This window comes from Syngnathus scovelli, chromosome 2 (assembly GCF_024217435.2).
Source record: "Syngnathus scovelli strain Florida chromosome 2, RoL_Ssco_1.2, whole genome shotgun sequence".
NCBI lineage: Eukaryota > Metazoa > Chordata > Actinopteri > Syngnathiformes > Syngnathidae > Syngnathus > Syngnathus scovelli.
In genome coordinates this window covers 5,417,677-5,443,322 of record NC_090848.1, presented here as the reverse complement: position 1 = coordinate 5,443,322, position 25,646 = coordinate 5,417,677, and the positions used below count along the sequence as shown (strand labels likewise).

General features: G+C 40.7%; 1 protein-coding gene across 2 annotated transcripts; it reads right to left on the bottom strand.

Moving 5' to 3' along the window:
* Positions 1-22,012, bottom strand: LOC125988560 (E3 ubiquitin-protein ligase Midline-1). 2 transcript variants are annotated; one of them, XM_049753887.2, is made up of 10 exons: positions 21,798-22,012; positions 11,323-12,116; positions 7,850-7,945; positions 6,046-6,153; positions 4,079-4,227; positions 3,690-3,817; positions 2,843-2,986; positions 2,398-2,559; positions 1,921-2,128; positions 1-1,737 (listed from the first exon to the last, which is right to left on the bottom strand). In XM_049753887.2, the coding sequence occupies exons 2-10, from the start codon at positions 12,046-12,048 to the stop codon at positions 1,389-1,391; spliced, it is 2,070 nt and encodes a 689-aa protein (XP_049609844.1). In that variant the 5' UTR covers positions 12,049-12,116; positions 21,798-22,012; the 3' UTR covers positions 1-1,388. The 2 variants fall into 2 exon arrangements, with proteins under 2 accessions (XP_049609844.1, XP_049609843.1); XM_049753886.2 differs by lacking the exon at positions 21,798-22,012 and adding an exon at positions 16,146-16,386.
* Between the last annotated feature and the right edge of the window lie 3,634 nt (positions 22,013-25,646).

Genomic DNA, 25,646 nt, shown 5'->3' with positions numbered 1-25,646 from the left:
AAACACAGAATTCACACACCTTAAGATGGACCAGGTTTTACAACAAAACATCATGATCGGAAAATACAAGCAAATAATTTTACAGTATTTACACTGAGAAGCTCCAGTTGATTGCTATCAAAAGTAAATTAAGGGTTTTAGAATCTAAACTGTCTCTCTTCTTCTTTGTAAGTAAACTGTCTTGTTTAAAATTAATTTTCCATAAACATTACATTTCCTATGAAAAGTAAAATTATTAGGTTTTTGTATTTATTTATAAGTGGTTTACACAATCACACAAAATACTGCAAATCTATCATTTTGTGAGGTCATTGTTGGCACTGTCAATCCTTTTATCCTAGCAAACAACTAAGACCCGTGTGAAAATCAGTATCTGAAGTGTGTGCAGTGTGTTCAGGATAAGTCGTCAACAACAGCTCGGTTTGCCAAAACAGAGAATGAAGGGTGCATTTCTACAGACCAACAAGAAGTATCATTGCCAGCAATACAAATTCATTGCTTTCCCAATACAAGCTGTCAAAAGCTCCAAATAGAGTAAAGATATTTGTTTCTGTTTTTTCCCCTTTTTTTTCCAAAATGCTTTGAGAAATTATATTATAAAATCATCTGTACTGGTAACAGAAAAGCCGAACCTCAATTTTATGTGCACTTGTGGGTCCAGAATTTGGGAATCACGTTACCTCAAAACCACGTTATTGAGATAGTCTTGAAAGTGAAATAAAATCAGAGCCATTGTATCGGGAAATTGCAGTAGGGAAATACGTACTAAGAAACACATTTGTATTTGGAGAATAACATCATTGTTCTGGCTGAAAATTAATCCAATATAATTATTAAAAATGATTATATTACCAATCAGGGTAGCGATCATGTTGGGATGTCGTGTCCTATTAGCATAAGCAGAGCGCTAAGGTTTACGCACTAGTCATTTAGGTTCGTACGGTCATCATATCTGCCATTTAAAATACTACTTCAAAATCATTGGGGTCCATGACCAAATCGTGTTAGACATAAAGTCGCATAAAATCGAAGCAGGTAAAATCAAAGTTCAGCTGTATTTACTTTGGTCCTTTTCTTTTGTCAAGAATAGCCATAATGTAAAACAGTGTCACCGCTAGTGTGAAATTAAAAATAATTTCCATACATTCTCCCTTTATCCCTGTTGTGCAAACTCCTTTGAAGTTGTGTGGGAATGTCTGCAAAGAAAATGTGGAATTATTTAGAATGTTTACAGCTAACCATCCACTCAGGTTAGGATTGTCACAGAGGCAAAAACAACAATACAGTACGATTATCTGACTTGTGGGGAAGTAGCCAAAGAAAACCACAGCAAGTAAAAGGAACTATCAAGTGCAGGACAAGTGTGACTTGGCTAGGTGTGGATGTGCTTATTCTTGAGGCTCTAGTTCTTCCAGATGGTCAGGAATGGGGAGGCCCGAAAGGATTGTCAGACACTTGTTCCACACGTTGAACACGGGACACACGGGTTGCACGAAGGAGATGTGGAAGGTGTGCAAATGCTGAGAGCCCACAGCGTCGTAGAAGGTCAGTTGGCCAGCGTCGTAGTCCAAGAGGATGCCTACTCTGCGCAGATGGGGCGAAGGCTCAATTGCCAGATCTTTACTGTTGTGGCGGACCACCCAGGAGTTGTTACAACGGCAGAGCACCCATGACGATGAGTTCTTGCCGATCCACTCGTGCTTAGGGGCTGACTTGTATGCTATACCCACGGCGTACCTAGGGGGAAGGGGTGTTGAATGTCGACACAAGAATGACCAAGTAAAAAAACACAAACTTGTTAATTTGCATTTTTGAAAGGTTTCTGGGTTCCTGCCTAAGCTCCTGGATGGCACGATACCATGTCATCCATTTTTACAGAAAAAAAATCATTATGGCCATATGGTCAAAAGAATAACTCACCATGTGCTTCCCCCAATCATGGCCTCCCAGTAGTGCCGCCCACTGTCAATGTAAACGTTCCCCACCACCCCGTAGCTGCTCTGGCTGGAAAAGCGCTCTTGGCTGTGGCCTTTTTTGGATGTGCTCTCGTCACGCTCCACCGTCAGGTTGTCGTGCGAAATTTTTAGCTTCTTGTGAGCAGATTTGGGGTCCAGCTTGAAGGGCTGACCTGCCAAGAAGAAGAGGTGGAATGGCAAAACAAATTGATGCTGAAACATGACCACATTGAGATTAATAGCATGCAAGATCACTCACAGGACACCTCATTTATTTACGGTTAATTTAATTTCAGGTTTGCAGAAGGGAAATAATTAAACCCATCTGTAGCTAAGTGGAGAAAATGATAATGTAAATGAAAATGTTTCAAATACGTCATCTATTAGGTTTCATTAGAGGTTGGCTTGTGTTCATTTGAGTTGTCCTTAGTTGGCAACTTACTGTTAGTTTTCAGAGTCCCCGGTTCACTGCTTCGACTCCCCGCTTGGTTAATCGCCTTGACAACGATGATATACTTGGTGCCACTCTGCAGGCCATGTACAGTGTAGTGGTTCTGTTTGATATTGGGCACAATCATCCAGCTCTCCAATGAGTTGCACAAACCTGAAACGAAAAATTTGAAAGTAACAAGAGATGACTAAAATTGGATGAAGTAGAGTCCGGTGCACCTTGCACATGAACGAAACAAGATTTTCCCCTAGTTTTAGCTGGTGCCTTCTTATAATCAGGTGCAACTTATAGTCCAGAAATTACGGTATATACTAGGTATTTGAATGAGGCACAATGTTGCGTCAGGATACCTTTTGAATTACATTTTTAAATGGTGTTTGGTGCTTAGGTAGAGATTTTGGTTTGTTGTTTTTTTTTCGTTCAACACAAAACTTACTGGCAATGTTGGACTGTCCAGTGAAGATGGCATATTGGAGTTCGTACGACACTACTGTGAATTCATCATCAGATGTCCAGTGGACTGAGATAGTGTCATAGGATGCTGTGCATAGCTCTTCCCTAATGCACGGTGCAGACGGAGCTGTGGAGGCAAGAAATAAAACTTTTGTTTTATATGAACCATAATGATAGGACTGCCTAAAGTTAATAGGTAAAAGTACATTCTTGAAATCCACATAAAAAATGCATTAAGGGACACATAGAGCCATCTCCAATTAAAATTTGCTGTTGGCCAGTATGACTTTTGTGTTATATTCATGTGCATTGTTCTGTGCATGCAAATCACAAGCAGCCCGTTTTCACGTAGCAGTTGTATATTCAAACATGAAATTTAATGTCTTCCTTGGCATTTGAGTTCTAATTTAGTATGAAAAAGGCAAGAAGTCTGACTTGATTGGTGGTAAATACACATCAACAGACTATTTAGTTAAGTTTTCTGTTTCGTCCGTACTTTTTATTCAAATGTATAATTTTGCACACTTATAATTCTAATGCAGACACAAATTCTTTGTCAAATAATTTTAAGAATTTATTAATATGGCGTTCCTCTCATTTTTTGCTCGAAGACAGTTCAAAGGAATTCGAAATGAATGAATTAAAAAAATGAATCTAAACCTTTAGAACTTTTCAAAAAGTTTTGAGGGTAGTAAAAAATATTTTATTAAACATGAACCCAAAGAAAGAGACATTGTTTGGAACTTACATTTTGAAAATTTGCGGCTCATTAAAGTGGTGCAAATTAAAATTGAATTTCGTCATGTGAAGAAATTCGGTTTAGGATTTACCAGTGAGGTAATCGAGATTTTCCAGCAGTTTCTTCTCTCTGGAGAAGTCCAGGGCAAAGTTGTCAAATGTGTCTGTCAGGTGTATCTCAGGAATAAGCACTTGGGTTGATGCAGTTGCCATGGAAACTCTAAAACAGCCCAACCGAAATACTGCATGTTATTCAATACTATAAATATATTCAGCAAAATGTGCCTTTAAAATTATGGAAAAGCAAGTTTTTGTATAAAGGGTGGCACATACCCGCTATAAATCAATTGAACGGCTTAAGACAAATGGGATAAGGTTCGGGTAAATAGCAAATGTAATTCCTGTGTGGGAAAATCAAGTACACAGAAAGTTTTCAAACTAACTCCTATTGTCTCACATTGTCCTCTCCTTAGTGCCTGACCTGTCGTTGATGCTCTTAGCAGTCTGCAGAAAGCGGGCGTGGTCCCCCTCTTTCAGTGTCTGGTCAGCTTGTGTGATTAGCACAGAGGATCTCTCGATACACTGCTGACAGTTGGAGATCTGCTGGGCTAGCTTGCGTAGCCTTTGCGCCTGAGTAGGGAGTGGAAAAAATGCTCAGTAAAAAGTGGAAATGACAGGTTGCAGGAGTGCACATAGATTGATGTTGATTTTTTAAAAGTCCCTGAACGCTGATCACATTCATCCTTCCTTTAAATGCCATCCTCACTCTGCTAAATTGCCATTGTGTCTTACAATCGTGAGGAGAGCATGACGCGGTATCTACTTTTTTTTTTTTCTTTTTTAGAACCATGTCAGCAGAACCACTTTTGGATCTGTCTCAAAAACCTCAAACTAACGTCTACCAGTTTTTTATTAGCTATTAATGTTATTATCTACACATTATGATGAGAGATGTTAATGTTAGATTAGGCCTCATAATGGCACACATATGTAATTAGGTAGGCAATTTGAGCTATGCCTTTATATAGCTGTAACCTTCTCTAGTTGAATTTTCTGCACCTTTACTTATCTACGTCACTCTTTGGCACACTTACCAGTTGAAACCAGTTGAGACCATGGAGTGACAAATATTAAAGTTCCAACACATTGTTTGTTTAGCACTCTCCTGTGTTAGTGTGGCTAAGACAGTATAAGGACAGGAATCATCAAGTCTGGCATAAAGCACAGTCTTACTGTGAAGTTTTCTTTCTTTTGGTATTTTGCTAGACTTTGGCAGGTAGAATTGGGCATGACGGTGGAGATTAAACCTTTGTGCACCCTTGTGGGATGGATGTAGACATTTCCACGGCCAATCCATGCCGTGTCCCCCATTTTCAACAAAATCAGAGGAGTCAAAGCAGAAACCTGAATCCGCCAAGCCTGACACTGAGGGTAACAAAAGAGTCACGCTACATGGGGACCGTACACGCGGCCCAGGCGGCCCCAGCTTGGAAGTGCAGAGCACTAACTGCTGAGCTAAAACTCCAGGTCACTGCCCTGTCTCATTGCCTTACAACTGCAATGGAAGGTTTGTACCTTCCTGAGGCTGGCGTCCATTGAACATTTTTATATTCTGGACCTTTCTAGAAGTATACCCCCCCTGCATTGCAGCAAGATAACCTTCAACATGCACGTTAATCTATTATTGATCAGCTGCTCAATGTACAACTTGTGAGATGAAAGCAAATCAGTTTTGTCGAGCCACCTTTGTATTACATACTATAGTATAGCTCCAGTTCGCACAACCTCAATAATATAAAAAGGATGGATGGATTTTTGTGCAGATACAAAACGGTTTTAAACAATGTGACAATGCTTAAGTGGGAGATGATGATCCCAACTACAATACTTTTTGTATTGACTGTTTTCCTTATTCTAGATTTGTCTGTAAATGTCTGTTACGGAACTATGACCTTTCAATAAGAACCAATTCCACTCTCTTTCACGACAGACAGAGATTTTAAGAGACAGATTGAGGTCACACTGAAATTAGGGCAGGGGACATGTCCTCAGCAATTTTGCATGAATATTGTAATCTCTATTCAAATCTGATGCTTTGAAAGTACTTCAAGCATTGCAGACTGTTTAGAGTCCCATTGATCCTGCCGAGTCCTGCATCGAATAAAAACATGTTGATTAAATGGTATTATTACTTCAATGCGATACTACATTCTAGAATGGTGCTATGTATCGTGAAAGTCTCATTGTATGCATCATGAAAAGTTTACAGCACATGCTTAGTCACTGCTGAATGCTGCAGGACCTATTTTAGGAAGTCAGTCTGTTTGGACGTCATGCCATAAATAAGTCAAGGCATAGTGAGAAAATAGAGTACTGCATTTGACCCAAAACAAGGACTCGCAAGTATTTTAATGATCAATTTGTATTCCCACTGCTGGGTCCCCTTACTTTCCCCTCCTTAATCTTGTTGCCAATAATTTGTCTCCTTTGCTGGATGATGTCGATCAAAGTGTCGCACTCATCCAAGAGCTTGCTCTCCTGGTGGGATGCATTCACCTGCGAAGAAAGCCACAGTGAGAAACTTCTTTAACCTCGGTAGGAATATCGCGGAGTAGACGATGCATTTTAAAGAGCATCGGTCATATGCAAATTTTTGTTATTCACCGGTCAGCCCGGTCACTATCCAATGCTAATATCCCAGGGCCGCTGTCTTCATAATGATATGCCTATTTATATGTATACCAATATTTCCTGCATCCTAAGTATTTATAATTAGTATTATTGTTCCTGTTGTACAACAGATGCAACAGACATGAATCTAACCTTCTAACGTTCAAATCACAGATTGCCTATCTGTCTGATCCTTGCCTGGAATTGTTGCCATGGCAGCATTGGGCTTTCAAAGGGCAAATTTTGATTCTAAAATGCAGTCTTAAAGTGACGTTCAAGTAGTACACCTTAGATATGCTACAGCCCCACGGAAAGAGAAATAGTCGCATCCACACAGTTGCTATGCAAAGCACATTGTGTGCAATACACAGAATTTGAGTATTTAAGGACTGTTGGCAAAGCCTACTGGACCATCTGACAGAATGTAACACAGCATGCTGATCAAGTGATTCATTTACGGAATACTGAAAAAAAATGGAGAGCGTTCAACCATTTTACAATGCAGATGAAGTGAGCTTAGTAATAAAGCCAATGAGAAATACTGAAGCAGCCGGAGGGACTGTCAGTGCAGTGAATTTCTAGTCTAACCCGGCATGACGATTCCAACCCACATCAAAGCACACTCCCAACACAACAGAATTCAGATGGACTCTCCTCAGGCTATTTTAGGAGTCTGGAGTGTATGAACAATAATGCACATGGCGATCGGAGGGAACGGGGAAGTGAGACATTTTTTTTTCACCCTTGTTTTGTGCATCATTTATTCATTGCTTTTTTCATTTTGGGGGCAAATTTCAAATTCCTACATCATCAAAACTAGCTTCAACTCACCACAAAGCACAGAGCGCTATCTTCACAAACAACACACACACTTTGGCTTTACAGTGTCTTGATGAAGCACAATACTGGCTCTTTGTAGTTTCTAAAGGACATGTCAGGCAAAAACGTCACTCTCCATTTACTCCACAGAGATGCTGCTGGAGTTTTAACCCACGGGCGTTGCTTTTTTTAAAAACAAGCTTCTTTGAGCGCTTTTGTATGTAATGTCAGTATGCGGGTTTAAAAAAAAAGCTGCTGACAAATACCAGAGTCACCTTAGCTAGATGTGATGCACTGCCCTTAATTTTTTTAATGCATGTAAAATCATAATGCCGCAAAAAATGAATAACACTAAATCTATCTATCTCACGCTCAGCTACACAATAAAGTATTAATTTCCTTTTATTTAAACCTACACTGTAAACCAATTTCTAAATAATAATAAATGATCCCAGGAACCGTGCAATTATGCTTCTTATGTGTTCTGAATAATTTGGGGAATGATATAGACGTGGACAGACAGTGAGTGCTATGACGCCATAATGCCATTGGAATCAATTTTCTATGATGTTATAGTTTATTTTCCTGGGTTGAGTAAAGGAAAAGATTGTGGACTGAAAATAATCTCATATTGCAGTTATGCAAAAGAAAATGAGAAAACATGATACCATTTACATAATTAATCCCATGGCCCGGTGAATCTAACAATATGTGACTGATCACCGATGATGCAGATCCCGATAAGACTCAGGAAATCACTTACCTCCACATGTTGACAAGTCTGAATCAGTTTTCCCATCAGCGACTCGAGCTCGTTGTTTCTCTTGATGAGATTACTCAGGTTTGAATCCAACGCTTGCTGGAGAAAAAGACATTGAGTTGACATTAATGAGAAGGAATCCACTCAAGAAAAACAACAGTGAAGCCTCAAATGAAAGCAAGAAGCAATCCCCCCTTTGAGTTTTCAAAAGCCAAGTAAGTTTTGAGACAACCTTCTTCAACAAAACAAAAACAGACATATCAATGTACGGCCCTTTCATTCTGTTACATTCTGCTATGTCAAAGCATCCCAGTAACTTTCCAAGTGTATTTCCATACCTCTGCAGGAGGGTGATAACCCTCATCCCTGCAATGCCTCCTCATCTTGTCCCGTCCGATCCTTATACACAGTCCTGCACTAGCAGAGGATGTGAGTGGGACAGCCGCTCCACTGAGCACCAAGCCATGCGCAAACCCAGCCAAGCGGCAAATTAGGCATCTAAAGCTTTTTTACCCTCCTATGAGCGCACGCAGCCCTCGCGGCTAACGAACCGGCAAACAGGTGACAGGATGTCCTCCCTCCTTTTTCTTATACAGTATATACGTATATGTATTTTTTTTCTCTTTCTATTTTCAGATCATCTCCCTATACTTGTTGCCAGTCAGGGAAGAGTTACATGCTGTCCCCTTTAAATCCAAGAGTTTCACCAAATTGCCAAATCGAGCATGCTTAAGCTGATCTGATGCTGTGTCTGTCCCATGCAGAACTCCTTTTCCCTCCTAGAAATTAATCCAAGCTGAGTGCTTCTGTGGTGCCTTTCTAAAAGAGCTACATCTTGCCACAAGCTATCCCAATGAAGCTAAGAACAAAAACTGCATATCTTTAAAAGTTCAAACTGATAAACAAGATCACATTTCTCATGTTTTATCTAATATTTCTTCTGAGATCAGCTTTATTCTGAAACTCAACAGTAAACAACAAGAGATTTGAGGGATTTGCGTAGTTTGTCTTAATGGGTGAACCTCATCGTAGCATAGGAAGCTTAAAGGATGGCCTTAATACGATGTTGGTACATAAAAGCAATAGTAGCACAAATGTTTCCTTTGGAAACATATGACATGATTGCATACTGCCTTGCCACTCTGCCCTCCTTTGTGTGCGCTTAAGCATTAATGGATATGAAGATGCTTTACTTGCAGGTCACATCCTGTCATTCATATTAACATTTTGCTGTTTGGCTTTGCACATGCTTATGTGCATATGTTTATGCACATATGCTTATCCGCACACGTGCATACAATCCCAGCTATAGCACATGAACTGTACTTCCTCATTTAAAATGATAGTTGACCAAACGATGCAGTCCCCACTTGAGGCAGTTGATTAAAGTTAATGGATTACTGAAAAACACAATAAATCTTAACAATGAAGCCAGTGTGCTCACAAAGCAGCTCGCATCTTTTATCCTGGAGGTTGTTCCCACTCTCACCAACCATCCAGGACTTAGATGTGTGTGTTTTTTTTTTCTTTTTTTACAAGCGCCTGTGGGTAATTTTGTCTCGGATAAGGATGGTTATTTCAACAATAACCCCTATGGCTCTTATCAGACTTTAAATGAAAAAGGAAACTACTGGAGTTATCCAGCATGCTTTTTGGGTGTGTGTGCGTGTGCATGTGTGTGTGCGTGGGTGTGCGCGTGTGGGTGTGCGTGTGTGTGTGCGTGCGTATGTGAGCGATTCAGAACGAAAGATGTCAGGATATTGCTAATTCACATCACGTCAGAGCAAAAAGTAGGAACCGTGAAATGGGTCACAACAGTTTTTTTTTCTCAAACTTGTCAGAGTCCAAATGGAAGTAAAAAAAAAAAAAAAATGAGTGAGAGGTCACATTTTAAGTTTTAATTACAAAAGTTTTCTTACATGGGAGAAGCCTTTAGGAAATGTCTAATCAAGTCATGCAAAGTCTTGATTGACAAAAAAAACAAAACAAATAAATTATGTATGTTGTCTTGCATAAATGCAACATGACTTCTCAGGAAATGTTCCACCATAATAGATTTATTTTCAGATGAATGAATGAGTGTGCAGACTGTGGGTTCAGTTTTCTTCTTTGTGGTGATGTGAATGTTTCTGTGCAAGCAATCAGTATAGTATTCAGGGCAAAGCTTTGCCTTAGGTTGATAAATGCATGAGTGGATGACACTTAACACTTTGACCTCCTGATAATGTCTGTTGCTTATAATGCAGTTGTGCACCAAACACAACAGTACACATACTGTTAAATGAATATCTCTCTGACAATGTCAGTGAGCTTTATTATAATTATGCAAGCAGGATTTTGAATCATCTCTTGGAATGACAATGTCATCCCTACCAAATACTCATATAGAGTATAGCTCATACAGTATGGCTCCGCTCAGTTAAACCCCATCTAACACCCAGCAAGTGATTTGGCACTCATTACCCTGCTACCTCATCGAAAATTGTCAGGTTTCTCCATTAATTAAGGGTCCGGCTACATGTGTCCATAGTGGTACTGCACACATGGTTATGTGCACACAAACCGCACACAGTAATTGTCTGATGACGAAAACAATAAAATCTCAACTCCAGTCGAAATAAATCTTATTCTGAGAGAGATTTACTTCCTGCTCATAACTATATTACTTGTAAGAAAATGTTTATTTTTTTCAAATAGTAAACATACACTATTTCCTCTATGCTTTTCAAATTGTAAGTCTCTGGTGTCACGCCTTAGCCCCTGCTGTTTCACTAAGTGTCGGTTGTCTTGGTTTCTGTCTGTGTGCTCGCCCCTCCCTTCCTATGTGCCCATGGTGAGTTTGATTATTCCCACCTGCCTCTTGTTACCTGTCGTGTATATAAGTCCTGTCTGCCCCTCACTCCCCGTCGGGTCATTGTTGTGTGTTAATGTCATGCTGTCGTTTTGGTTCCTGTTCCCGTCATTGGTAATGTCACCCTGTCCTTTTGTTTCACGTCTTTTTGGTCAGTCTCGTTGTTAGGTTTTGTTAAGTCATGTCAGTTGCCGAGTCTGTTAGTTTGCGTTCTTCAATAAACCCTGGTCCAAGCTGCACTTGGTCGTCCTGCTCCATTTCCACTCCGTCCGTGACATCTGGTTTGGTGTCATGTGATTGTAATGATTATAACGTGCACCAAATAGATAAAAATAAGTTGAGAGCAATAATGTTGGTAAATATTATACAACTGATCAGATCAACCAACAGATATCTTAAAAAAAAACTGCCCTCAGTGGGCAACAATGCCCTCAGTGGGCAACAATCTGACAGGTCATGTTAAGTGTGACAAATGACATCTTTGCTCTTCTGCTCCTTATTTGACCTTTGATTTCTTTCCACAAAAGGGTAGGTCTAATATATTTCTTATTCCTTATTTGACTATTGAGCTATTAAAACTATAAAACAGACATCAATAATCTCAAATCAAAATATAGTCACTCACCCGGAGTTTTTCAAAGCGCTCACTCAGTGCTGCCACTTGGTGGTCTCTGTGTCTTCCCACCAGTTTGCAGAGGGAGCAGATGAGCTGGTCATCAGTTACACAGTACATGTTGACCTTCTCCTCCTCGTGCTCCAAGCATTGCAGCCCTCGCAGGTGGGAGCCCGGCATGGGCTCAATGAGCCGATGTCCAGTAAATGGCTTCTTGTTGGGGTGAGTGGCCCTGAGGCACTCCTCACAGTACGACACTTCACACGTCACGCATGTCTTGATCGCCTCCTCTGGCGGATCCTGCTCGCAAAACTGGCACTGGACCGGTTCTGGAGTCGTTCCCGGGCTCGACATTGCTGCACTGACGGGGACTAGAGCCAACCGCTCGCTGTCTTCTTCACCAGGCGAGTTGGGCCCACTTTGAGGGGCAGGAAGGGGCAGTGGCAGAGGAAGGCCACTTGATGTCGAGGCCTGCTGAACTCTATCAATGATGTTTTGCAAGGTCACGTTTCTCTTGAGTCCTTCAAGTCCACGATCAGGGCTCAAGGATATGACATATCTGCACGTGGGACACTGGAAGGCGCTGATACTTTGAACCGATTCGTTAGTGGTACAGTGTGAGACAAGGATGCGGTGAGCACACCCAAAACATAGGCTGTGGGCACAGGGGAGCAGCAGTGGGTCCTCAAAGAGCTCCAAGCAGATTGGGCAGGTGAGCTCTGACTCCAGAGTGTCCATCCTGTTCAGGGGAAACCAGGTGGGGCGAGGAACAATGTCAGCAGAATCCAGGGGAACCACTCAAATATCTGTAGGCGAGAGAGGAATCAGTTAAAAAAAAGCATAAAACAACCATCAAAGCTAAAGCAACACTATAAAGAAAGACTTTTTTTTCTTTTTATATGAAGTGAAGGAAACTGATGGATCAAGCATGCATCAATATCTCATGACCTCATGGGGGCAGCAGAATCAAGCTTGAGCAGACATATTGCAATGGCAGACATGGTTTTGAAATAAGTTCACAAATTTAAAAAAAACAGAGACGATATACAGATTCAATTAATTAAGTAGTGCCCCTTCATTGAAAATGTACATTTATGGGTAAAAAGTTTACACACTCTTTTACAGTCACACTTTCCTTTAGTGTTTGTTTTTTGATGGTCTCGAGCAATGATTCTTAACTAGGGTCCTGTGTCATCTTAGTGCCATGGGAAATAATCTAATTGTACTTATATTGTCAGAAAATTATCAATTATGAATATAACGCATGTAGAGTAACTCTATCTATTCACAGTATGCCAGCGACGTAGTTATTATTTGTAATATGGACGTCCTGCAAGTATTTCAGCTTTGAGTCCACATTGTAAGTAAATGTGTGACTTAATGGACTGACAGATGCATGTTGACACCAGTGTGTTTTCCAGTATTCTGATTGCCACAAAGCTTATTAAAGTATTATTTTACTGAAAACATACTTTGAGAAGGGCAGGGCGCCCACCATTTGGCGAGCAGAATCAAAAAGTAGGTCATCCCCGCTGACCTGACGCACATAATCAGACCCCAGTGTGCGTATGTGTGTGTCACTCAGGACACACTAAACATGCAAATATAGCAAACAGGCCTGGAAGGCGCATAGCAGCTTTCTGGGTGTAGAAGAAGCTGTATTAGGTTAGCTTCTACATTAACTACATTACTTTCATATGCTCTGTGCAGCCCAATATTTGGTTTGTGGAATATGAATTAAACAGGCAAAATCCACCTGTTTTTATCCATCTCAGCGGTGCGGCCAATTTGCCGCTTATTGTCAACTGAAAACGACATCACAGTTGCACGACCAATCATGGCTCACCAGTTTTATAAAACTGAGTCGTGATTAGTTGTGACCTGAGACCTGGCAACCATGATGTCAGTTGACAGCAAGTGGCCGCCCCCTTAGATAGATTAAAGACAGATGAATTTTGCTGCTGAACTCTGAATTTTGCTGATGAACTCATATCCCACAAATGCAATATTAATCAGAATGCTGTGTTCAGACTAGTGGAGGAATGTACAATAAATTATTAAATTGTGGGGTTGATTTCCTCTTTGAGACGTTTATAGTGAACCCTAAATTCAACCTTTTTGCAAATTGTGAAAATCCAAGAATATTTGAAATAGTTAACATACTGCATTATTTGTTTGTTTGCTTGTTCGTTGTTTGTTTGTCTGTTTGTTTTTTGCTTAAATAACACATGAAAGTGAGTGATCCACTATTCTATGATAGCTTGTATCTTAAATTTCTCAGACATGAAAACAGGACTCTTGCCTAGCAAATTGACCTTGACCACTACCTCATCACACCCATTTGGAGGATTTATGAATGAAATAAACTTGTGACGCGTATCTCAATCAGAAAACGGTTGGATCATTCACACAAATAAAACAATAATGCCTAGTTTAGCACAAAGTCACAGGTACATTACAGACGCCACACTTCCTATTTTGCTGTACACTTAAATGCTCATAAAGCAGTAGAAAACACGTGATTAATTTTGCAGTGCAGACTTGCAGCCTAATGTGGGCCAAAGTGCCAAGGTTCATAGCTAAGTGATGTCAAATATCAACCTACTTCCTTTTCCCCTTCCTTCTCCACTTCCTCTTCCTCTCCATAAAACACTGCAAGTCAGTGTCTGATTATGTGACACACACGCATGCACACACATCGCCTTTGTGTGATTCCACACAGAAAAATTATCTATAATCCGTTCCCACCCACGCTGTACTGTAACCAATCGCAGCCTTTTATATTGTGAGGTGGTTGACTACAGGATTAGCCTGTATGCAAGTCCAGAGTATGACAGAGGGTGACGTGTCTGTTTGCTTGTGTGTGTGTGTGCTTAAATGATCCAAATTAGATGTGACAATATTTGCAAAATTAGATTTGACATTAAGAGAAAACAAAGAAAGGGAATGTAAACATGTTTGTTGTCAAAGATGTTGATGGACGACAGCGAGAGATGCATTGTCTCTGAGTTATCCGCAACCAGAATTAGGCCTCAAGCACAAAAAGGTTGATTGGGTGTGACAAACACTTCCGAGCCACTTTAACTGAGATGTCTCGGAAGGCAAAAGACTTGAATACTGAAACAGTTTTAGAAATTCTTCTCACAACATAATATTGAGTGAAATAAAGTCCCACCTTTCTGACTGTGTCACTCAATACTCAATTTGTAACCTCAGACTAACCCTGCCAACCAAAGTTATTGGACGTCACAACTGGCAGACACATGGACTGGTTTGTAAAACGCACATTTTTTGCAAGATTATACGTGTTTGTAAAGGACGTCTCAACTTTTTCATGGTTTTAATCTTTTTTTTTTCCACAATGAACTATGAGTTCAAAGATGCAATTACTTGTACACAAACAGTTAGAAAGCACTTGCAGAGGAAAAGGCATCACAATACTATCTTAGCTATATTTATCTTCAACATTTTTCACACTAGCTTCAGGGCCAGTCTAACTAACAGCTGGGATGGACTAGCGCTCTTGACAATGGCACCGAAACATGTCATGCATGGGAAACAGGAAACAGCATTGACAACATGGGTGCTAAATTGGTCACAGACAAATGTTGCACAAAACACTAAAGTCCTTCCTGTATGAGCCACATTGCATATCACATCTCATGGTACATGTCACACAGTTGATTTCCTTGTTGCCCCATGACCTGAGCAGGTTGAACTCGGGAGGGGTGGGGCTCATCCCATCTGTTGCACACGTGGCTCCGCACACACGAAACACATGTAAACATGTAGGAGTTTCTTGCCTCGCTTCTTTCCAGCTACTCTCACACGGCTTATAAGCAGAGACACAATATGAATGTAAGGAAATATAAGATGTTTAATCAGCATTCTCAGACATCCTTTCTAGCATCCATCAAGGCACTGTTTCCTATCGTTAGGTTTGGCCTTCAAGCATCAAGAAAAACAGTTGATGAGTAAAACTGGGTCACACAAGTGCCCCAAACCCACAATGATGCACGCATCTGACTCAATATAAATTTTAATATTGAGTCCCACTGCTGTTGTGAGATTATCAACTCCAAAAGTGCCTCTTAGTTCAGGACACAGATGGCCCTCCAGCATTCTCTAACATCTGTAGCTCTGTCATTATCATTCCAGTACTGCTGGCACACTCTGCTCCAACCCTACATTCCTATTTTGCCTAAGCCAAAATTCAACACTATATGTAAGTATTGGGAAACATCTATTAAATCATTAGATTAAAAACATATATATATATATACTTTTTCATCACTCATTGCCACCTTAAATCTTAATCATTCATAACTGAAAACAAGATATTTTGAATGGCTTTATGTTTCCAACTTTGTGGCGACGGTTTGGGGAGAACCCTTTTCTGTTCCAGCATGACTGCTTCCCAGGACATGAAACTGGGTCCACTAAGGGTTACTTTGACGGACGTAGTTTGCAAGAACTTGAGAGCTGACCTCATGAAACAACATTTGGGATAAACTTGAGCAGAGACTGTGAGTCAACATCTGTGACCTCTGACCCTACAAATGCTCGTCTGCATGAATGGAGAACCCCCCCCCCCCCACACACACACACACACACACACAGACACACTCATTGCGAAACCATATTATTGTCTGCTTTCTCCTTCCTGTTGGTGGTTGCAGGTGCTGCAATATTGTTTTCAATGTAGTCAGTATTCCCTAAGAAACTTAATCTGGAGTACATTAAGAGCAGAACAAACTTCTAGCAAGACAGCAAAAAGGAAAAACGAAAACAATGGCAACAATGCCCCATCCTCCTCATCCCTTCCCTTATCTTACCTTCCACATGGTTATTATCCCATCATCCAAAAGCAAACTGAAAAAGGAGAGCAAGAGAATATAGGGATGGCTTGTCTTTAGCTTTCTCTGCTCCAGCAGGAGCGTACGAGGCAAAAAGAAGTCGCCAGCAGTCAAAACAAGAGTCTGCGAGGATGTGGCCACAGCTCCGTGGCTGTGTCATCACCTCTCATGACATGCTTCCTACCCTGCCTATGCAAGCCAGTGCATCCTGACACTGGGGAGAGAAAGGGAGGGGGAGAGAGGGAAAAAGAGAGAGAGAGAGAGGGCAGACTCAAAGTGCAACGCCTCCATCCCTCCTCCTCCCACCCGGCTTCCCTATTCAAATCTGCCAACGGCCTCTATATAGGCCAATCACTGGACCTTCACGTAGGGCGGAGTTAGCTCTACGAGTCCCTGTCAGATGTGTCAGAGGCAAACATGCCATGTAAATATGTTGGCCTGTGTGCCATTATGTATACTGCGCATTACTCCCGCAACCTCACATGTGCATGTGTGTCTATTATAATGTGCATCAAAGCAGCCCAAACACATCCAAACAAAGAATTTGCCTTCTTTAATGTAGCATTCCCCTTAAGATATATTAAAGTTGCAGCTGTTTTAGGGGATGGGAACAAAAACACGACCCTAAAAGAAAGAAGCTTAGATTAATCTCCAAGTTGCAAGTCAGCCCTTTCATCGCCCACACAACTGCCACCATAAAAGCATACGCCATTCTGAATGTTTAGCATTCACTTTAGTCGGAGAACCAACGTGGTTGGGCTTACTTCAAGAAAAGCAGCATAAAACCAAGATTATGACTCCATTTTTTAGTAACGTCTCTCTTAAGTCTATCCTAAACTTTGAGAGGTCTGATTACTACTTACAGACTAAATGCACCACAGGAACGCGGACCACTGACATTCTTTTTGTAGACATAATATGATTTTAGTACAGGACAGTTAGTAAATTCCAATGTTCACACTGTGTGCTACGGTCGTATGCGCTCTTGCAATATACCATGGGGACTTCTGTCATGCATGCCCAGCTGGGTGTCGCTGCTTAAAGAAACACAAAAAAAGTTAAGAACCTCACTATCTTCTAGCCAGGGTAAATTATTTTAATTTGAATCAGCACTTTATAGTACATCTCCTGCGTTCACTTTATCCTTCTATTCATTTTCTGTTCATGGTCAGTGGTGGGTTGGTGTCTATTCCAGATGATTTATGGTGAGAGGTGATGTACGTAGTTCTGATGCAATGTATGTGAATCACAACATAATAATTAACTCCAGAAATTCTCCCATAACATCTTGTTTTACCATCCATGTTAAAAATAAGCGAGCACCTACACAAAACTTGGAAATTGGTGAATAGTTTTGGAACAATTCTACTCAATAAAATATAAACAAATGGGAATAAACTCAATTGGTGGCGCTCCAGCAAACCTGCCCATCCTGTATTGATATTGTTTTATATTAATTTGTGAGACTTTTATAATTTCTGACCTCTCAAAGAAGCCCAGTGAGCCAGCCTTAAATCTGAATTCAATAACAGCAACTTTGAGTGCAGTTCTTGGTTCAGTTTAAATAAATGGAGGCCTCACTTTGACAGTGACACGTTTATCAAACATGACTTGGGCATTTTGTCTCATGGGAGCGCTGACATGAAACAGATGGCCAAATACTGTTCAGTGTCAGTCTTATAAAGCACAACTTTAATTTAGTCAAAAATAATATTCTTTGGAAATTGACACGAGATGAAGAAGATGTAACTCTACTTTATGTTATTTTCCACGTTATGATACCAAACACTGCAGTCCTTTAAATGTGTTTCTCGCTGTGCTCTCTGTGACTGGTTTGAAGAAAGCTATGCTCAGCTCCTCTGAACTTGGGGAAACGGGCCTCCACTGTCAGTTGCATGAGGTCTCCCTTTTTAGCACCCAGGAATGAGTGGAATGTGGCAAAGACTCACTGGGTGAGACCAGTAACAGGGTTGAACCATGATGGGGTTATGACCCGAGAGCTGAGATTGACATGTTGCATACCTTTCTTTGAAATTAAATTATGGCGAGCAGACGCTGTAACATGCAAGGGGAAAATAATGTTGTTGTACCCTTAAGCACAGCGCGCAACTCCCACGAAGCAAAGTTTGGTGGTCAAGCCACCATTTGCAATCTTTCTTGTATGTGGTCTGCTTCTCTCTGTGATGTACGTGCAACAAAATAGACAGCATAGTTAAATCCTAATATAATAATTATATCCTAAATAGGATAAGGCATTAAAAATAAATATCACTTATATCAATTACAAAAGTGTTAATTGCAAAGTACCTGCCAGAGGTGCAGTGAATATTGCATTGAAAAATGGGAAAGATGGGTAAATTGATGGAAGGAAGATAGCTAGCCTCGACATCTCTGTCTTGGTCCTGTCATGTGATCTTGCCATGTTAGTGTGACATTGTCATTTATTGCCTCAAATGGAGGATGCTCTGTTTGAGTTCCACAGAAAAAACTGTCAAATGCAGCCAGTTTAGATGAGTGACCCAGCTTTGAAAAGAGTTTTTTTTCCCCTGGCGTGCAAAGTGGGAATATGAATAAATTATGGGAGAACGTCAGGCTCTTGAGGAGCTCTCACTTGAGGAGGGCAGTGAAAGTATTGCAATGTGATGATAATGTGCCAGGACCCACCTGAAAACGACATAGAGAGTAACATAAAATGTGAGGACTTCCTAATATAAAAGCTATGTATTCGCTTTAGCCATTAGATGAATCAGAGAGGACCTTGAGCTAGAGTTGTCAAAGGGAAAGCTGTGGCATTAATCAAACTGCATGCATATTTTATGAAAGAAGAGAGGTGTCAGGGTCTTGTGACTACAGTCTAATACAGCCATAAATTATGATTTGAATAAATGATGGTCCCTCTATGCCACCGCTGGACTAGTGGGTAGCATTAGTAGGCCTCATTGTTTATCGATCTATTGTTAATCTGTCTGCTGATGCTGTTTTGAATCTTTTAAGGATCTATTCATAGTACCCCTCAAGTCTTCTCCAGTAAGCAAACAAATGTGTGTGTTGCTCCTGGGCCTTTTTTCCCCCGGTGGTTCGTTCAAATGCCAACAATGCAACAAGCTTCCCACAACATTTTCAATGCTATAGGAACAGAAAATTGGTTCGAAACATAACAGACAACACATGATTGTTGTTGTCTATGAGCTCTTATTGTAACCTGGAAGTAAGGCAAAATCGATCCACTTACATTCAAATGCCAAACGTTGACTCCAGCATTTGACTGATCACAGAGCCTATTAACAGGGGCAACCCTATGTAAGCCGAACAGCAGAGCAAATCAATTGCCTGCTAAGCTGCAAAGGTCTTTGTTAGTAACATGGGAGCAATTATGTTGATTTATCCTCCGTTAGCACTGCAGTCTGAATCAGGAAAGTGGGATCTTTAAAGGAAAGATGTGCCTGTCTTTACAGCACAACCCGAGATAATATTCTAGAAAGAAACTAGACTCCAAATATTGGAAAAAAATCATACTTGCAAAAGATGTTTTGCCTTCACATTTGTGTCCTCTATAAAAGCGTACAAGAATACCCAATATGCCTGCTTTGTTCAAGGCAAATTATGATCTTGCCAACAATTTTCTATTTCAGAAACTAGACTCCAAATATTGGAAAAAAATCATACTTGCAAAAGATGTTTGCCTTCACATTTGTGTCCTCTATAAAAGCGTACAAGAATACCCAATATGCCTGCCTTATTCAAGGCAAATGATGATCTAGCCATCAATTTTCTCTTTCAAATTTCCTAGTTTCTCCTATTTACCCCAATCTCAATTCCCACCATGATGTGGTCAGCAGTTTTTAATGTTTGCATTTTAAAGGTTCACAAAATATTGCACCCATATCGATACCCTCTTAGGCTCCATTGTGTTGAAGTACACACTGCTCTGGTACACAACACTACAGTATTGCTGGTTAACAGCAAGGCCACTTCTCCACAATGGAAAGAAACAAAGAAGTATAAACAATGAAGATTCACTAAACACAGGAATGCCATTTCCGTGAAACGTCCATTGATTAAAAAATCATTAGACACCATTGCTCCATGCTGCAATTCACATTGTCGGATTCATTAATGAGTTACACACAGATTTGTAGCTTTGATGCCATGTTATGTATTATATACAGACTTAGCTATTAACCCCCTCAGTTCAAAATGCTCTGGAAAAAATAAAATTGTGTAAAGCACTAAGCTTCACAACCACGATACATCATGCATTCTACAATGTGGACAAATTGTTCCACATATTTGTGGCCTCTACACGAGGTTTCCATGACATGTAAAATGAGTAATGCCTTGCTGTGTGGTTGATTGGCACTTACTTTCACCAAAGTGTCTGAAGCAATAAAGGAACAGAGGAAATGGTTGATTAGTTCAAAGATTATCTCAGAGCTAAATGCTTTAGTTCTCTCAGCCTTTGTTTTGCTGGTGATTAGCGCCATGTCTTCTCACTTGTAGAACCAATGCACTTATTCATGTAGGTTAATGCCCACAAGGCAGATAAATGTCATCTAGTTAAAGCTTCGGTTTTAATTTAAAGGCACCTTTATTGAAACTCATTTTGTGTGGTGGCAAGGAGCCAAAGGCGTTTTCTTAAAAGGCTGAATTTGAATGCCAAGTTCTTGAATCTCCAGCCGAGACCTGGAGTCTTTGGGGAGGACTTTGGCAAGGTATGAAAAAGATTGGACCCACTAGCAGCCACTGCTGCCAATGCCCCCAAAGCTTAGAAAACCCTGCTGGGTTCCAAATATGGCAAGATCTGTGTTTTAAAGCAAACACGAAACTGGCATTCTGCAAATGCAAAATGAACAAGAGTTTTAAATATTCCTGTAAGTGTACTGTGCACCTTCCCTCTCATAAATATTGAATGCTTTTTAGTCACAACTTTTTTTTAACCTAAGGTAATATGAGAATTGGTCATTAGCAGTGTTACAGGACAAAAAATATCATTTGAAGGACAACATAATTGACTTAGATATACATTGTGTGACATGAATTTGCAGTTTAGAGTTATCGTTGCTGCACCTCAACTTGTCACTGGCCAGTAAGTAAAATTATAGGCCTACCACGGTGCACTGGGCACTGACACGTTTGTGCACACACAGAAAGACTTTCTCCATACACCTTTGGCTTTGCAAAGTTCTGCATTATTAATATAAGTGTACATTCAATGTTTGTATTATTCATTGATGATGTCAGGTGTAATTCCCATCACATACGTTGCACCTTCTTACACATTAAACTCACTTGCATGAGTTAGCAGGAATAGATCAACTCGGTGATTCCTTGGGAGAAATGCAACACAAACTTGGTTTCTTTACCAAAATATTTTTTTATATTTGAATATATTCATTCTCAGTTGCTTGAAGTATAGATAGACCTGAGCCCAAAAAGTCTATCTCACTTGACACGGACTGAAGTTCTTAAGTGAACAATGACAGCGGCATGCACATGCTTTCAAATGTAAAGCTCAAATTACACTCTGCAACAAAGTCTCCTGCAACCTGACGATAGATGACAGCACAACTGACCACCCACTCTAAGAAACTATAACAATGGAAGTGACTTAAACAACAAAGGACCACTTACATTCAAGAGCCTCACATGGTCCACCAACACAAAAGAAAAAGAGGCATGCAGTCATGTCGTCTGGCGAAACAATAGTGAGTAAGCTTAAGAGATGGTGAGTTGGAAGGAGAGGAGTCGTGCATCCACACATCCAGCTTACGCACAAATCTAAACATTGAGGAGCTATTCCTGCACATCTCTCGTCCACAGCATTGCCTACACTCGCTCCCGCCTCCCCTCCAAGCCTTCGGGTTTTGCTTGTCATGTGTTCAGGCTCAGGCAAGCGTGAAGCGGGCGGGTGCACCCAGCCCTCCAAGCTTTGTTTAACATTTTGGAAATTCTGAGCTTCCATTGAGTCAAACATTCAGCTTCTCTGGTCCTGGAGGTAGTATTGCAGCACTTTCCGACAACCACATATTTCCCTTTGCATATTAGGAACATTTTACTTTTAATTTTTTTCCATACAAATAGTTGAATCTTTGGAATGGGTTACCTTAAGCCCAATTCTAACCCTAATCCTAACACTAACCAATCAAAGTGTGTAAATTAAGCAACTAGTATATTGTTTGTGCCTATTACCCAAAAAGTTTCCCTGAGCAAGTCCTTCTGAACTTTGCCTCACTGAGATACAACAGTGAGGGTAAATTGAGTCCATGATTTATCAGTGAGGTTTAGGGTAAAAATGACCTGTGGGTGCAAAAGATGACATAAAAACATGCCCTAAGGAATTATTTTATAATTATATACAGGACTCTCAGAACATTAGACTATTGTGATAAAGTCCTTTATTTTCTGTAATGCAATTAAAAAACCCAAAATATCATACATTCTGGATTCATTACAAATCAACTGAAATATTGCAAGCCTTTTATTGTTTTAATATTGATGATTATGGCATACAGCTTAAGAAAACTCAAATATCCTATCTCAAAATATTAGAATATCATGAAAAAGTATACTAGTAGGGTATTCAACTAATCACTTGGATCGTCTAATTATCTCGAAACACCTGCAAGGGTTTCCTGAGCCTTAAAAAACACTCAGCTTGGTTCAGTAAACTAAATCACAAGTATGGGGAAGACTGCTGATCTGACTGCTGTCCAGAGGACCATCATTGACACCCTCCATCAGGAGGGTAAGACACAAAAAGAAATGTCTCAAAGAGCAAGCTGTTCACAGAATGCAGTTTCAAAGCACATCCACAAAAAGTCTGTTGGAAGGGGGAGAATGTGGCAGGAAACACTGCACAACCAAGAGAGATGACCGCAGACTTAACAGCATTGTGAAGAAGAGTCACTTCCAGAATTTGGGGGAGCAAAATCCAAGTTGCTTGAAATCCAGTGTGAAGTTCCCACAGTCAGCGATGGTTTGGGGAGCCATGTCAGCTGCTAGTGTTGGTCCACTGTATTTCATTAAGTCCAAAGTAAATGCAAATGAGCTAAAGGCTGCTATTGAAGCATACTGGGCATCCATAACACCTCAGCAATGCCACAGGCTGATTGCCTCCATGCCACGCCGCATTGGTTGCAGTAATAATATTTTGAGATAGGATATCTGAGTTTTCTTAAGCTGTATGCCATAATCAGCAATATTAAAATAATAAAAGACTTGCAATATTTCTGTTGTTTTGTAATGACTCTAGAATGTATGACATTTTTGTTTTTTTAATTGCATTACAGAAAATAAAGAACTTTATCACAATATTCTAATTTTCTGAGACAGTCCGGTATACCTGTAGGGTGTGAGGAGGGATGAGTCCTAATGTCCCGAGGGATGAGCTTGTACATACATATCACAGCAGACGCTTTGCCAGATATTCAGGCGACTGCACCGCCTGTAACCCACATAAGAGAAACACGCTTGACCTATTTTACCCCTGTTAGTGCAACATTGTTCACGGCTTTCCAGTCTGTTGGCGAGCTTAATCTCGATGCACAATATTTGGCAATAGCGACACTGACAGTCCCGTTGCTTCAGCACACGATGTTCAAATCCCCAGGTTATTTGTAATGCTTTCCCTCCTTCCATCCCCTGATGCAGGAATGTTCGTTTACCCAGTGTGCATCTGCCACATTTGCAAGCCTTTATAACGCCAGGCGATGCTTCTAGGCTTTGGCATTTGCATGGGCAGACATGTCATGGTGATGAACTCATATATAGTACGTCAGCTTTTTCTGTCCGACTCGTTTGAAACGCATGAGATGATTAATGATATACATGCGATGAGCACACATCTGTGAGACGCAGCTGTAAAGCACAAGCGTGAGACGTGACCTGGAACTGAATACAATTATTGTGATGGACGGGCCCAGAACCTTTTCAAGGGTGCGATAGGCCGTTTGTTGACTCTCTCTCTCTCTCTCTCTCTCTCTCTCTCTCTCTCTCTCTCTCTCTCTCTCTCTCTCTCTCTCTCTCTCTCTCTCTCTCTCTCTCTCTCTTTCTTTCTTTCTTTCTTTCTTTCTTTCTTTCTTTAAGATTGACATGACAAAGCCCGAAATAATGATGGACTAATGATGACGGACTCCTGGGGTTGCTGCTGGTGAATGACGGAAACTCAATGATGCGCACATCACTGTAGATTACCTGGCAAAAGGTCATTTCAAAGGTCAATATTGATGAGCAAAACGTTGGTGAATCAAATGAGTGCCATGCAAGTGTTGCAGAGTGAAACATGCGTCCACGGTCAGGATGAACATGACATTGCCCTACACACAGAATACACATGACATGTGCAGAGCAAGCTCAAGGCTGTGGTGCGACCTGGCTGCAGCTCTTTTTCCCAGCGTTGGATTTTAAATTACACATCTGCCTGCAATTTTTGCAGGCTCACAAACATGCATCCCATTGTGTTTGTGCATGAAACGTATCATTATAAAGTAAAACATATCATTCCTGTATTTGCTTTGTCATCCAGCTTCAGTTTCCAATTGAGATCATGTTGAGAGCTTTTACAAAAAAAAAAATCCTCCACTTCCCCTCATGTTTTTTTTAATGCACTCCAATTGCAGTGCTGGATTTAAACATCTGTAGAAGTCTTTATTTTTACTTTTACCTCTGGACAATGCAGCCTCTTGGCCTTCAAGAAGCATTAAGATGAGGCAGTTAGATGAGTAGGAGAGATCTCAAGAGAAGAACTGAAGCTCTCAACGTATCCCATGAAATCTTAAACACTTTTGCCAACGCTTCTTATCTGGGCAGCAGCAGTGCCGCAAAACCAGCTCACAGGTTGCGCTCAGCAGAATGCAATACTGTTGTTCCATTTGTAGCTTGTTCGAGGGAACACACTAAAAGTTAGAAAAGTATGTGGAAAATGTATTGCTAGGTTTTTATGTGATGTGACTACATGGAAATTGTTCAGCTTTTTAGCCCCACAAGTGACACATGAGAAAATCCCCATACTGTATTGAGCTCAAGGTTTGACAAAATGGTTAAATCCAACACAGAACCACTCAAAGTGATTCTGGCAGGTCATGGAAAGGCCAAGTCAAACCTGTCCCCAAAAAGTATTGAGTTGCCAAAAAAACTCTCACAAGTGAGTTGCTTTAATGAGCTTAGGTTTGGAGCTTTGCGTCATACTATGTAGATGACTTTGGCAGATGAAACACACACGCAGGTACGCACGGATCACGCACGCGTGCGCACACATATACACATGTGCTCCTGCCAAACATGGCATTCTGATTAATAATGCATTTGTGGAATATGAGTTAAGCAGCAAAATTCACCCATTTTTATCCATCACTTGCAGAAAATGACATTACAGTGACCTGCCTCTTGCGCTCTCTCTCTCTCTCTCTCTCTCTCTCTCTCTCTCTCGCTCTCTCTCTCTCTCGCTCTCTCTCTCTCCCGCTTGCTCTCTCTCTCTCTCTC